The sequence below is a fragment of the Artemia sp. Qi Xiang Cuo genome, chromosome 5 (genome assembly GCF_049724085.1).
Source record: "Artemia sp. Qi Xiang Cuo chromosome 5, ASM4972408v1, whole genome shotgun sequence".
In the NCBI taxonomy this organism is placed as follows: domain Eukaryota; kingdom Metazoa; phylum Arthropoda; class Branchiopoda; order Anostraca; family Artemiidae; genus Artemia; species Artemia sp. Qi Xiang Cuo.
In genome coordinates, this window is record NC_142798.1 from 73,467,340 (window position 1) to 73,482,540 (window position 15,201).

The 15,201-nt window shown below is 37.7% G+C and overlaps 1 protein-coding gene across 1 annotated transcript; it reads right to left on the reverse strand.

Annotated features, from left to right (window-relative positions):
* Window positions 1–7,363: 7,363 nt before the first annotated feature.
* On the reverse strand, window positions 7,364–13,909 carry LOC148952498 (uncharacterized). Its single transcript, XM_089089212.1, has 3 exons — window positions 13,682–13,909; window positions 8,201–8,393; window positions 7,364–8,166 (listed from the first exon to the last, which is right to left on the reverse strand). Exons 1-3 carry the CDS (start codon window positions 13,793–13,795, stop codon window positions 7,364–7,366), a joined length of 1,110 nt encoding a protein of 369 aa, XP_088945338.1. The 5' UTR covers window positions 13,796–13,909.
* Window positions 13,910–15,201: the final 1,292 nt, after the last annotated feature.

Genomic DNA, 15,201 nt, shown 5'->3' on the forward strand with positions numbered 1-15,201 from the left:
AATTTTCAAACTTCCTACTAAAATGTGTATTTTTTTTCATTTGCATCTCAGATTTCTTTGTAGGAAAGCAAATAATTTTAAAATAAATATTATGCCCCCCCCCCTTGGTGACGCCCCTGCCCCTGACTATGTCCCTGGGCCTTGCTATTACCAGTAACTAGATTTTGAATATATGAATACAAAACAATTATTTACTTATAGAATATAAGCTATTCGAAATTGATTTTGAAATTGAATTCAAATTAATTATTCAATTAATTGAGTTAATTTTATTTAATGAATTCAATGTGAAATTAAATTTGATTAATCGATTACCAGAATTGATTTTTGTTCCATGAACATATTGGATCCAATGAAAAGTACAAGTGAGTTTTGCAGAACCAGCACATATTAATGAAAAATTCAGTTATGTTTGTGTTGTGACTGAAAATTTATGAGTTGACCTAGCTGAGAAGGGCGCCATTTGAGGTTTTGAGGAGCTCAGGATCCCCCTCCCTCAGTTTCTGTCCCTAGACCAGAATCAAAATAAGTTTTTTGGAAACGTTAATTAACTTTGGAGGGTTGCAGGGGACACTTTTGGCGCCCCCACAACTCAGCGCCCAGGGTAGCTGCCCCCTTTGCCCCCCTAGTTCTGGCCTTGGTTTTGGTCAGCTATCAGGGAGATTTAAGTCCATTCCCAGCAATTCAGCACATGGTAATAGTCCTCTTCCTCTCCTGAAAATGGACCTTGATCCCAATCTGTTTTTCTCTTACATTTCCTTCAGCAGCAGGATAGCTGCATTTTTTCTAACTTTTCCTCAGGCTACACCAAACACAAGAGTATAAATTTGTATTTTTAGCACTCTGGCCTCCGGTGTCTGATCTCAGATCTCCAAAAAAAAAGTTTGCTGTATGTCTGTCACACAAAAGCATCTCAGAGTTCCTAAAAACATAATTTAAAGTAGTGGCATGTTTTGGGGGGCCTGGGGCCTGGCCCCCCTTAATTTTCCCAATTGTGTAAAGACCATTAACCTCCATTTTTTGTTATTTTTTATTTTGAGGTAGGGGGTGCCCTCCCCCCCCTCCACCACTTATTTAATGCCTCCCCTCGTATTGTTAATCTTACAACACTATAAGAACTTTATAAAGTCAGTTCATACCCACAAACAATGCTCAACTTTCCTCAGTTTAACTGGTTAGGTCTAGGCCTATGTCTATTTGAAGTACAAATCAGTACAAAATTTGTCAACTCTAATTTTTTCATATTTTTTTAGGGCCAGTGGTGCAGAGATCTTCATATTGTCCCACTTATCTCAGACAATGTTATTGAAGATTATGACAAAGCTTCAAATTCAGCCAGCCGGCAACTCAAGAGAAGCTACAGCTTTTTGGTGGAGCAATATATTGCCATGGAAACCGTGCATATTTTAGAAGTGGAAGGACTTTTTGGAAATAAAGGGTTAGTGATAAAAGGGAGTTGCTATCGCAGTTTTAAAAAGAGGGACAAGCCACATTCAATCAAAGTCTATCTTTCGTGTGACAGTCAGATTATCAACAGTGCTTGTTCATGCATTGCTTGAAGTGTTTTTTGCAATCACCTGGTGTTGCTCTTGAAAATTATCAGTTTGATGTAAAGTCTTAAGTACAAAGAAATCCCTGCCTCCCTGAGCTGCACCAAGATGCCTCAACAGTGGAATTACATGAGAAAGCGGGATCTTGAGCCACAAAAGGTGATGGACATTGACATTCACCAAGTTCGGGAAGAAGGACTGTCAACTCCAAAAACAGTGCAGCTGTATGACCCGCGGGTCAGTAAAGATGATTGTCTCAGTCTGAGATTGCGAGTTGTGCAACTTAGTTCTTCCCTTAGCCCGGCTGTATCTGCATTTTCAGATAGGACAGAGTTTCTGTTACATAATCTTTGTTTATTTTTGTTAATGGTTTTTTATGAAGGTAAATCTGATTCACTAGAGCAATTTTATTTTACTCTCAGAAACAATAACTTATGTTTAAAAATTATGTTTTCAAATGTAAGCTGTACCTGGACTTGTGATCCTGAGATGGCTCTCATGTGAACATTTCGATGATGAGGAAACCCTTTTTCTTTGCATTTCTATGCTCTTCCTTTGGGCAGCTTTCTGGGCTTTGAACTGGGGAATGCAGTAGCTGAACTGTTCCATGCGTGAAGCATGCTGTGAGTTGCTGTTTTGACTTGCATCTCAGAAGTTTTGCTTCAGGACTACCAGGACACATGCAAAGGAATAAGAAAACATATAACAATTTCCAATAATGAAACTGGGTGTTTCATAAAATTTTTACTAAGTTTTAACATGGATGTCAGGGTTGCAGCGGTCAGGAGCTGCTATTAGGGGGGGGGATCGGGGTGATCACCCTGCTTATGAAAACTGGTAAAGCTTGTCATAAATGCCATAAAATTTGAAATTTTCTCAGTCCGAAGGGGGCAACGGCGTTCTTGTAATGCCTTAAATTGCTTATTCCAGACTGTTCGAAAACCCTGGAACTTATCATCAGTTGCGTAACTAAGGATGGGTTGGTACATTGCACCAGAGGAATTTTTCTTTTATTGGTTTTGTAATAGAGACTTGAAAATGCATTTTCAACAGAAAAATTAAGCTATTTGGCACTGACAGGACAATTCATTAGCAATCTTCACCATCCAATGGTCATCAAAATAGTATAGTTGGCACAGAAGATTAGGTCCTGTAGGCGGGAGGCATTAAGGAGCCAAAGAGTAATTACTTGTTCATAGAAAAAAAAAATGCACGCTTTAGTGGTAAATCCAAAAATGTAGTGCTTCATGACAGAAAATACTTTTCTATCCTTGACTATTCACCAATTTCATTATTAGCCGGAAAAAAAAAAATAGAAAATGGAATTTCTTACTAGACATTTTCTTAAAACATAGACTCTTCGCACAACACTAGTTTTAAGATAATTTAATCCTCAAAGATAGGTGTAAAAGAAGTAAATATATGGAATAGTACACTTTTTAGTTATGGTTCTAAAATTTCCGCTGCTTTGCGGGAGAAAGCACTGCTTTCAAACCATCTTCTCGCCCAAAATAGATATATTTACCACTTCAAACCTCAAAATTTTCTGCACAGATTTGACTTAGTCCGCACATTTTCGTCGTCCCTTCCTAAGGTCCAAAGGAATTAGGATGACCTTGCCTATAATTAAAATTGCTCGATACAAGGAAGTACTTTTTACTTCTTCCACCCCCCCCCCTCCTTTCATCGTAAATCTTGGATCCGTCACTACAATTAATGCCATTTTTTGCTTTCTTGACTACGCAATTTTGTAGCCTGACACCCCCCCCCCCAAACGAAATCCTGGCTACGCTGCTGGCTCTCTCATTTCCTGATTGATGCAAGCACTTTAAGTTTGAAGTCCAAGGCATGCTAAAACTTTTATTTTTGTGTTAAGTAGACCTTTAAAAAAGGATTTTCTTGCAGATCTTTTGAAAGACGGCATCGAAAGAGGAGAATATTCCCAGGCCAAGCTTGTTCAGAATAGATTATTGGAATGCCCAGTGCTGTCAACATTGACCAACCATTTACAAGTAGATGATCCTACTTGTAGTATTGTAACCAATCTCAGTGTTGTAACCAGTGCATTGTTCAAGGCTGCTGAGTTTCCTGATTTTCCTCTGTATGAGCGTACAGGTAGTTACATGTTGACAAATACTGATCCAAAACAGCAGCAAGTGATAGACTCCTTAAGAGTATCAGCATCAGAAGCCAAAGAAATTGAAAAAAAATCTCGCAGACAGGCTGAAAGTGAAACGTGGTTCCGTGCACGTAAGTTTCGACTTACTTCCAGCAAATTCAGTTTGGTGGTGAAAAGGGTCACTCCTTGGAGCAAAAAATCAGTTTCGTCTAACTTTGCAGATCGACATTTGGATAGAAACCCAGCTGTAAAGTGGGGCAGGACGCATGAAGCAACTGCTGTTCGAATTTACAAAAAAACTATGAAAAAAAAAGGAAGGGACGTTGTGGTTATGAACTGTGGGATTGTGATACCAGCTTAGTACTGGCTTGCCACGTCTCCTGATAGGCGTGTGTTTGACCCATGCGAAAGAGACCCACATGGCATTATTCAAGTAAAGTGCCCATATAGTCTTCGAGACAAAACTGAGGAACAGTTTTTAGCTGAATACCCATACCTCATATGCTTGAGAAAAGACCACCACTATTATTATCAGATCCAAGGGCAACTTGGCATTACTGGACTATCATGGTGTGACTTTGTATTATGGACAAAAAATGTTATAATAATATAAATGATACCTTTTGATAATGTTTTTTGGGAAAATGAAGTCAAAACTCTGAATGATTGCTATTTCCAACACTATCTGGAATACTTGTCTGAGCTTCTGTAATTTGAGGTCCTTTGATTAATGTGATAAACCTTTTCGACGTATCCAGAAACCACGAAAGAGGGCCCCTCACAGGTACCAGTTACTGAAAAAAATTTCTTTTTTTTGACGCTCAAGTTTCAGTAACGGTCCATGTTGCAGAAGCAACACTTCGGAAATGTCGAAGTAATGTATTTTGAGTTCCTTTGATTTTTGTGATTCAGAATTCCTTTGATTTATGTGATTATGAGTTCCTGCGAATAAAAGCATTCTTTTTTTAACCTATTTATATATATAAAAAACCTAACTAAAATCTGTCTTTCATCAAAAATTAGGACACTAGTCAAATCCGTTTTCTTTAATTTGGCTGGGTACTTTATTTTACATACAAATTGATAAATTATTATTGTAATTTCCTTTAATGTTGTTTTATTCGGTAGAGAAACTGTTGCAGAATACCATATTATAGGGCATACAGCAATAATTACATACGGAGCCTTCTGGTGTATAGTTAGACTTCAGTTGTTTCCATAAGAAATTGCCTTTTTTACAATGCTTCTAATTTCATTCCAATTTAATTTTTACGTTTTCTTCCTACTGTTGTTGAAAACTTTTCCAAGTGCTTTGGTTTCTTCTTTGGGTGGTACACCATGCACGACATCTCTATCCTCATCTCTGAGGCTTGAACTCTCAGATTTTGCTTTATTTATTTCTACCTTGAAAAACAAGGAGGCACACTTGTGCCTCTAAAGAGGAGACCCACCACAATGTTAAGCGATTTCCGGTCCTAGCGGTCGCAGAGAGACAGCAGTGATCGCATTTTGTAGCCCAAGCTCCAACTAAGAAACGTGCAAAATTTCACCCCCTCCGACTTTATCTTCATGGGTAAAAGTGGGCCGGAAGTTTCGACCCTCCGACCACAGCCCCCCTTTAACATTGTCCGATTGGGCTGAAATTTAGTGGTTAAGCATTCCTTGGGCCCGGAAGCTTATCCTTGAAATTTCAGCTCAATCCGATCATTTCTTCCCTGTTTTCCAAAAAACAAATATAACCCCTTACAGTTCATTTCTCTTTTTTTTTTTTATCAGCCACGCCTCTAGCCCACAGTTGGTACCGGATCCGGGTGAATGAGGACTCATTCGAAGAGGAATTCGACCTGTTAGGGCCTTTTGATATTTTCAGACCGAAAAAATTATCCCCCGAATTATATTTACGAAAAACCTCGTTTTCCTATAAGAGCCCATGTTAATTTTTCCTACCACAACCCCCCTTTAACGTTGTCCGATTAGGTTGAAATTTAGAGGATAAGCTTTGCTGGGGCCTGGGAGCTTATCCTCAAAATTTCAGCTCAATCCGATCCTTCCTTCTCTATTTTTCAAAAACCAAATATCAAGTTTTGTGGGGATTTGCTTGCGTCAAAAATAGATACGAGAGACTAAAACAATATAACTAGCGTCTCTGTGGTACAATGGTCGCTGTTCCTGACTGTCAGGCGGAAGATGCGGGTTCGATTCCCTGTGAGAGAAAATTTTTTATATACTGAATTTAAAGTTTAAAAAAGAAACTCAGTTTCTTTTTTAAATCTATCGGCAATCTATTAAATCCTTCGGCTCTACAGGCGTCTCCAGAAGAACATCACAGTTGGCCTTCAGGTTACAGGTAAGTCTCCACTGATTTGATAACATGCCGTATACCCACATGCTCGAAGAAAAGTTGAAAAAAGAAAATCTTACTGTGCATTTGATTTGAGTATTCAGGAATTAAAAGCCTTAACACAAGAATCTTCAAAAGCGGGGGGTTTGGGTGGGGGCCGCCCCCCAACATTAACTCCAGAAAAGATCAGCAAACAGCTAGTCAAGCAATAATAAGTAATAAACTGTACAAAAACGTTCATAAAATATTTTAAAAAAACACCTTGTTCTGAAGATTTAACGTGGCGGAGACAAAATTTTTACAATGAACCAGGGCTGGTTTTTGGTGGTGCTTTGGGGAGGTGACCATCCCCACAAACCCTCCGTCCGGATACGAAAGGGGTTGTGCTCTCCGGAACGCCTCGCTCTTTACGCTAAAGTTTTTATTGTTTAAAAAAGAGTTGTGAGAAAGACAAACTTTAGCGTAAAGAGCGAGGCGTTGAGGAGAGCACAGCCCCTTTCATATACGGAAGCGGGGGTTTGGGGGGCGGTAGCCCCCCAACAGCAACACCTAAACCCTGTACGTTTTACGGTTCGAACTTGTGACTCAGCCTCGTTAAATATTTAGAAAAAGTAGTTTTTTTTAAAATAATTTTACAATAAGATTTGGTTGCATTAGTTGCTTTTACAAAATCTTCTGTTTCTGTAAATACTGTTAAATAATAAAAAAAACTTTGAACTTTTATTTGTGTATCCTCTATTTCAATTCCTTTTATTTACCCTTCAATATACTTAAGCATGGGATCGGCATATGCTTCAAATAAAAGTAGACTCAAATTGAAAAAATAATTATTCTTCACTTGGTATTTCTTATTCACCTGAAGAGCTGATGATGGGGTTCATAAGGACTGTCATTATGGCACAAACAGTCCACATCTGATTCAGAACTGGGACAAGGTTAACTGGGATTGTTTCTCTTAAGATCCCATAGCACTTAATTCACATTATGAGTCTCTCAACATATATTCGGAGGCGGGCAATCTTCTGGGTTTCAATCACATCAGAAGCTACAAATTGCACAGCATTTTGAAGAACCGGGGGAATATTTAGGCTTACGCAAGAAGGCAAGTCAGTCTGTATGCGGAAACCCTTATCAGCCATTATACTATCACCATCATCATATGGCATCGTCAGGATTCCACATCTTTTGGCAAATTGTACATCAGAGATTGACCGATCATACAACTCAGAGACGAATGTCACAATGCAATGTGGCTATAAGCCTCTGATACCTTTTTAGTCAGCTGAATTTGTCTTACAATTAAGACACAGAGTTATTTCTTTCTTAAAAAGTAAATTAACACTGACTTTCGGTTTAATCGATCACACCATAATTTGTGGGATCTTCATATTTTAAGTCATATGGCACATTTCTGTCGTCATATTGTCTTGACGGCCAGAGAACAAGTCTTCCCAACTGTATATATAAGAAATTGATCCAGCTCACAAGGATTTTGCTAACGGTCCCCTGACTAATTGAAAAACGGAATGCCAGGTCTTGTTTGTATAATCCCACTTTTAGCCTGCAAAGGACAAGAAGCAACTGATCACGACCAGAGAGCTTTCTGTTGCGTATCTTAGCTGAACCTTCGGGATCTCTCACATGAGCTTCAGTGAGTCTCACATTTTCACCATTTTCACCACAGTTGATGAATTCAAAAAAAGACTCAAAGTCAGATGAACAGGTGAACCCAGTATAGAACTGCAGTAGTTTGTTATCCTTTTTCACGTTAGCATAAGTAAATGTACCATCTTTCAAAGCTTGATCAGAGGCAACGAGTTTGCTCTTTATGTCCATATTAATGTGCTGCAGTTTTTCCATCTCTTTCTTTTTATCTTGCAGTTCAATTTGCATATACCTTGCCTTTGCGTCTAGTTCTCTAACTCTTGATAATAAACTGACAGTCACATTATCGCTGGTACTGCTAACATTCCCTGAGCTAGTTATTTCACCAATTTCACAAGGTTCCTCGCCTTCACCACTTCCAAAAAGTTCCTCGCTTGTTATAGTATTCCCCACTTGCAGACACATCTTCAACTTGAGTAATCTCAGCACTGAGTTTTTTCCGGCCTTTGTGATGTTTCTCACTAACTTGTCTTTCTTTAGGAGCTTTTTGTCTAAACAATGATTCATGTGTCCAAGAAAAAATACTTCGGATAGATCCTGGTTTGAGTTCTCTTCTTCCGGATACAAAACCAGCATAGAAGTCCTCATTGTTGAAATGTCTAGAACATACTCTAGTGTAGGCATCTGAGATTTGGAACAAGGGACCTTCATCTCTTCGAATCTTCACAAGCCACTCCTTTCTCAGATACTTATCACTTGGAAGCTTGTGAAAGGAAACCTGAAATATAATTCCACTATTAGAATGATAGTTGTAACAAGGGCTGATGAGAGGTCAGATTTTCCACAATCCTCCGAGCTTATCACTTCCCAAAATCTCTCAAGTGGCCTTCGTATCCCAAATCAGTTAATTAAAAATAGAACTGCAAGCTTGAATCCTCTCCAGGGGGAGGAAAACTAATTTCTGACCTGGAACATATTCCGCATTGAAGGGTAGGAAGTGATAGCCCCTAAGGATTGTGAAAACTCTGACTAGATCATTGACTCTTGATTGTAGTAGTGTCCGTGCTCTGCTCACCGACCATGCAAGTCCAGTGACAACCAAAAGGGTGAAGGGTAAAAAGTATGGATACCTCTGGGTGTTTCAGAAATATAATTTTTTTCATTCTGTTGAAAGGAGATTTTGGTAACAGAGATTTGAAGGGGACTGTCTGGTGAGTCTACAAGGGTCAAATTTGTAGGGATTTCAAACTACCGTAAATAGGTGAATGCAGTGGCGTAACTAGGGGGGCAAGAAGGGGCAAATGCCCCCCTAAGGAATTTCGTCAGCACATTGCTCCTAAGCTTTGTGGCACTGACAGGACAATTCATTAGCAATCTTCGCCATCCAGTGGTCGTCAAAATAGTATGATCGGCACAAAAGAATATAATCTAAATAAAGCACAGGAGGTTTTGTGGGTAGATGAGAAAAGCTTCATAAAATTAGAAAATTACAGCACAGCCAATTCAAGAAAATTTGGGAGGGGGACAAAAACTTCCCTTCGGTTTTCTTTTTTGATTTAGATACTAAAAACGTAATTTTTCAAAACCAATTCACATCTTTGCCCAAATTATACAAAGAACGTGAAGGAACTTTTTTAGAAAAAATGGAGCAATTTTTAGAGCAATTTTTTAGAGCAATTCACAGATCAAGATGGATCTTAATTTGCTCTGAAGTGTAAATTTAGGTAACTAATGTAAAGAAGAAAAAGATACTTTCAAATTCTCCTCTTTTGATTTATAAGTAATATTGTAAGATAAAGTTAACACAACTTCATCAGAACCCATCAGCATTCAATTAGATAGATGAGTGAATCAAACACTCAATTGTGGTACTCTTTTATTTTACAATGTCAACTGGGTAATTTAGAATAAGTTGTAACTCCCTCACATCAATCAAATAATCCCCTTCCCACCACAAAACCAAAATAGGTACAAGCACCAGAAATGATAAATATGGCTGCAACTGGCACTATTCCTTTTTAAAATGAACAGAGGTGGATTGAAATGCTTAACCCCGATGCTTTTCAATTCTATTTCATAGAGAACAAATTTGCTTACTATGAAAGGAAGGTAGATTTCAAATATATCTAGCTAAGATACACAGTTGTTTAGTATTGAAACGCCAGTAAATTGCACAGAGTGAAATGATAAAAAGGATAAAGCTTCAAAGTGAAGTTACTATCAAAGTTAAATAGAGGTGTGAAGCAAAACAAGTAGCTCTGAATCATTCCATTCTGAAAATCAAAAAAGTTAATTCATAATCAGGGGTGTTGTTTGGGGGGGGCAGTCCACCCCCAAAAATTTGGAGAAACAAATATTATATATCTCATTCCCCTTGACTATCTGGATATAGACCCCTCTTTCCCCCCCTCCCCCAAAAAAATACTGGAGTTCATAATTGCTGTGAAATGTAAACATTAATTGCTTTATGATACACAACATGAAATTTGTATTAGCATTGTTAATGCTTGGCATTATAGAGACGAGGCTAATCTACCATTGTTCCGTAAGGCTAAGGCTTCCATTTATTTTAAGGAATATTCAAGGGGAGAATTTATCTTTCAGTTTTCTTAAGAGGTTTTACAGTGCTAACTGACAGAAATGTAAGTAAATTGTTGACACTTTTTGATATCTTTAAAAGGGGTTAGGTTAGGAAAATGAAACTTTCAGTTATGAATCCAGGTACGAAACCATACTTTGGGAAGGTATTACCAAGCTTCCACATTAACCATCTCATGATCTCTAAGTCTTAGAAATTTGACTGCTTGACAGGTCTATGGTCTATACCATTTGAGATTTCAACAAAACAACATTTTACCTCAGGGACAGGTAGATTAAATTATGTCATAGGAAGGTATTTTGAAGTACCTGCCTCCACTCCTTAACCCTTTAGAGAGCAGTGACCTTTGATGACCTTTCAAAATCTTTGTGATCTGACACTGAAACCTTGCAAAACAAATCTTCTTCTTTAATTAAGTACAAGAAAACTATTTTCAGCTTCACAACTTTACTCAATCCAAATTCATGAGGTTTCAAATATCTGCAAATATATTTCCTAAATTTTGAAAAAAACGCATTGATATGGCTTAAAATTCTACTCAAATAATAAGAATTGCATTTTCAGAATTAAAACCACAGAAAAAGAAACTGATGACTGAAAATTAAGGTAATATGTTGTTTTGTCAAAATTTCAATAGGTATAACCTGCCAAGTAGGCAAATTTCTAAGACTTGGAAATCAGAAGAGGGTTAACATGGAAGCTTAGTAATACCTTCTTAGATTGTGTTTTTGGTCCTGGATTCATTACTGAAGGTTTCATTTACCTAACCCCTTTCCAAGACAGCAACAAGCAGTTAAACTAGAATTTTACTATTAATTTTTCTTTCGGATAAAAACCAGTGGTGTTGTTTGAGGATGGCAGGGGAAAAAAGAAAACACTAAGACCATAACATCCTTCCTTTATAAAGTACAATACACTTTAATGACTAGCCTACATTACCATAGTTTTTTCCAATAAATTGGACAAAACAAAATATGATATAGCCCATGAATATGAACTTTTTGCCCCCCCCCCCCCAATAAATGGCGGGAATAAAATTCTACTTTAGCTCCTTATGGCTATCTTGTAAATGTTTTCGGTTCGGAAAATGAATCTTTGAAGGATGGATGGATCTGCAGGATGGAGGAAAGACCCAGAATAGTCTTTTGAAGGAACTACCTTTACTCCTTCTCCCTCGCGCGTGTCCTGAGATGGGAATACATGACAGGTATATGCTGATTGAACTTTATACAAGTCAACATATTACCTTAATTTTTAGTTATCAGTTTCTTTTTCTCTGGATTTAGTTCTGAAAATGCAATTTTTGTTAGTTGAGTCGAATTTTAAGCCATGGGTTTTTTTTCAAAATTTAGTAAATGTATTTGCATAACTTTAAGACCTTATAACTTGGGATTGAGCAAAGTTGTGAAGGTAAAAAAATCTTTGTTGTACTTCATTTAGGCAGAAGATCTATTTTGCAAGGTTTCACTTTTATAACACACAGATTTTTAAAGGTCAGGACCCTCTAGAGGAAGGAGTGGAGGTAGGTACTTCATAATAACTTCCCAGGACACAATTAAGCCTGTAGACCCATCCCTGAAAGTTTGTTTTTCCTAACCAAACCCCTAACCAAGATAGCCAAAAGTAGCTAAAGTAGAATTTTAGTAAAAAGATAGATGGATCTACTGGCTAAGGTATATCCTGGGGTGGTATTTTGAATTATCTACCTCCACTCCTTCTCCTACTAAAGGGTCCTGAAATTTGCCTACATAACAGGTAGAACCTATTGAAATTTGACAAAACAAGTCTTTACCTTAATTTTCAATTATTGGTTTCTTTTACTCTGGCTTTAGTTCTTAAAATAGAATCCCTGATGTTTGAGTAGAATTTTAAGCCATATCAATGTTTCTTTTTTAATATAGTAAATGTATTTGTGTATCTTTAAAACCTTAATACTTGGGATTGAGAAAAGTTGTGAAGCTGAAATTTTTGTTGTTGTAATTAATTTAAGCAGAAGATCTATTTTGCAAGGTTTCACTCAAAATCAAAGGTCAGGGCCCTCTAGAGGGAGGAGTGGAGGTAGGAACTTCAGAACACCTTCCCAGGACATACTTTAGCCTGTCCCCTTTCCAAGATAGCCAAAAGTAGCTTAAGTAGAATTTTATCAAACGCTGGAGCTATGCCCCTGATGGAAACAAGGTTAAAAAAAAGAAATTTATCAATTATTCCCCCTTTGTTACTGTTTTTAAATGCAATAAAAAGTCCTATTACAACTAAATCCTGAAACATGTCATTAGGCCTACAATTTGAACTTTTAAATTCCTGAATTTATACTTTCTCAGCATGATAGTTGTCACCCAGACAATACCCCTCACATTCTGATTGGTTAAATTTTTGACAGTTCATATCATTGACTTACATATAAAGTAAACATACTAGATGATGCCTTTTTTATGCTCTTTCCAAATATAACAATAATTTTTTTCAGAAATGAATTTTACCCCCACCTCTATATATACTAATTCAGGGTATATATTTGCACATTAGGGCCGTGGGGATCAAGTTTATTTATTATAAAAATGAGAGGTAATTTTACAATCTACCCCCCCCTTCCACGAATGTGCAAATATATACCCTGAATTGGTATATAGCCTATAGCCTAGGGATGGGGGTAAGATTCATTTTGACAAAAATGATGATTATATTTGTTAAGAGCATAAAAAGGGCATCAAGTAGTATGTTTACTTTATTTGTAAGTCAATAATATGAACTGCTGAAAATTTACCTCTGATTGTCTATCAGATATATAATGGGTCGGCCTACAAAAAGAAAACAATAAGACCATAACAGTCTTCCTTTATAACGTGTAATACACTTTATTAATTACATTACCATAGTTTTCTTCATATTTATCTACGTCTTAAATAATATTTATTCAACTATTCCTTTGAAGTTCCTATATAGTCCACGACCATACTTGGAGACACTATAAGAGGGTTCATTGCCTTCAAAGAATAGGACTAAACAATCTTATCAGTCAATACCACATATATACCACTTTTTACTACTAGTTTTAACAGCCCAAGTTCAAACAAATTTAAAAAAATTTCTATTAATTAGCTTGTTTGGAATCCCTAACACCCTACAGCGATTTTTATGGGTACAGCAAACTGTATAGCAAAGGAACAATAAAAAAGGGCCTATATAGTTCAGGACCATATCTGAACCATTAGGAGGGAGGTGCATTGTCTGTATAGCATAGGCCTAAACAAGCTTATCAGGCAATACCATGTAGAGAGCCCTTTTAACTACTAGTATTACCAACCCAAGGTAAAATTACAGTCCAGGCTACTTATTATAGTTCATTTGACTTATTTACAAGTCAATCACGCTTTTTATAAACTATAACTCACCAAATACTTCACCAGGCTTTGGAGCTGAAAATGTTATGTTAGGGCTAAAGGCTAAAAGAAGCTGTTTTTACTCACTCTGTCAGGTAGTTTTAGGTCTTGGGATTTTTTCAAAGATTCTTTGCACAAGGGAACACAACAGTATGGTCCTCCCATTGATGAGACTCGAAAAAGACCACAAAAAGTAGACATTTGTTCTTATTTTCTTCTTTATTCCTATTACAGATGAGCGATTTTTACCAACAACATGGCTGCCACGAGTAGTTCTTTTTCTCTCCGAGAGTGGCGCTTCAAAAACGAATAAGGTCTATAATATCTAAAGGTTTTTTACCTCGCCCACTCACATTTTCTCCTAAGCAATATCTGGAAGTTTCAACTTCATCCTCCAAGCGATTGGTAAGATATTACAGATATGCTACTTCGACGACCTGGATACATATAGTGTTGTTTGATCTATCTCTCCCACTCCCCAAGTCAAAATTTGAGGTCTAATTGACCCAACACTACCAGAGAGTCCAAAATTGAACCCAACACCACCGGAGATTCCCAAATTGACCCCCGAGCCATTCCCCTTGTATTTCAGATAATTTTAGAACTCGGTAGTACGTAGCATCTTTTGATCTACTCAGATACCATTGTCATTCCCAGATCATACTTTTGTGAAACTCGGGAAAATTTGGCTAAGAAAACGATCCCTAAAAGCTCTAATACTAAAACCTATCTGTTAAAAATGCTAATTGGCAAAATTCAGGGCCGTTTTTCCTCAGGCTGTGGGAGCTAGGTTGACTGCATGACCCTACTTATTTCAACTTTAAACGTTTCCAAACAAAATTAACATTTCTAATTCAATATCAAGAAAATTATGGGGGTATGGTAGCAGAGAAAAACATAGGAGGGAGGCCAGTGGCCTTCAAACACATTTGGCCATTAAAACGGGTATCATGACTTAGGATTTCCAATCGAATACCCCCCTCGTCCCCAACCATGGGCGTAAGGAGGGGGGGGGGCAGCTGCCCCCCCTGGTCCGTCAAATTTGCATTAGATATAACTGAAAAGCAGCTGGTTTGGCAAAAGCAGTTGATACAATTCCGTCACACTATCGACTTCCCCCCCCGAGACAATATGCTGCCTAATGCTGCCTACGCCCATGTCCCCTACCCTAAGGCTTAAGAATATCTTTCCATAAGGGTGGTCAGAAAAAAAATGGCCTTTTCTGGTCCTTTGTTGAGCTCACTTTTAAGAAACCATTATTCTATTTTCCTTCCTGCATTGAGGTCCTATTAGGTCAAAGATTTTGGAAACAAGTTTCAAGCCGATCATGAAAGAAAAAATTCGACCCTTTTTTGGGCCTTGATTTTTAAGAAGGGGTCGTGCCTGGAATTTTTTTTGGCACATTAGATTCTTCTTAGTCTAAGGATTTACGGCGTAAGTTTTAAAATGATCAGGGACAAAAAGTTGTTGACCCGTTTCCGGGCCCTCCGACCCCCTCCCTCCCGTTCTGGCAGAAAACGGCGAACGTCGCAGAGCTCAGTAACAGTTTTCTCATGATTAGAGGGAGCTTTTCCCCAATTTGATCCAGTTTTCACTTACATTCATAC

Coding starts and splice junctions, on each gene's coding strand:
- LOC148952498 (XM_089089212.1), bottom strand. CDS start 13,795: ATGTCTACTTTTTGTGGTCTTTTTCGAGTCTCATCAATGGGAGGACCA. Junction 8,394..13,681: donor ACCTAAAACTACCTGACAGA/GTGAGTAAAAAC, acceptor ATTATATTTCAG/GTTTCCTTTCACAAGCTTCC. Junction 8,167..8,200: donor CAAACCAGGATCTATCCGAA/GTATTTTTTCTT, acceptor ATCATTGTTTAG/ACAAAAAGCTCCTAAAGAAA.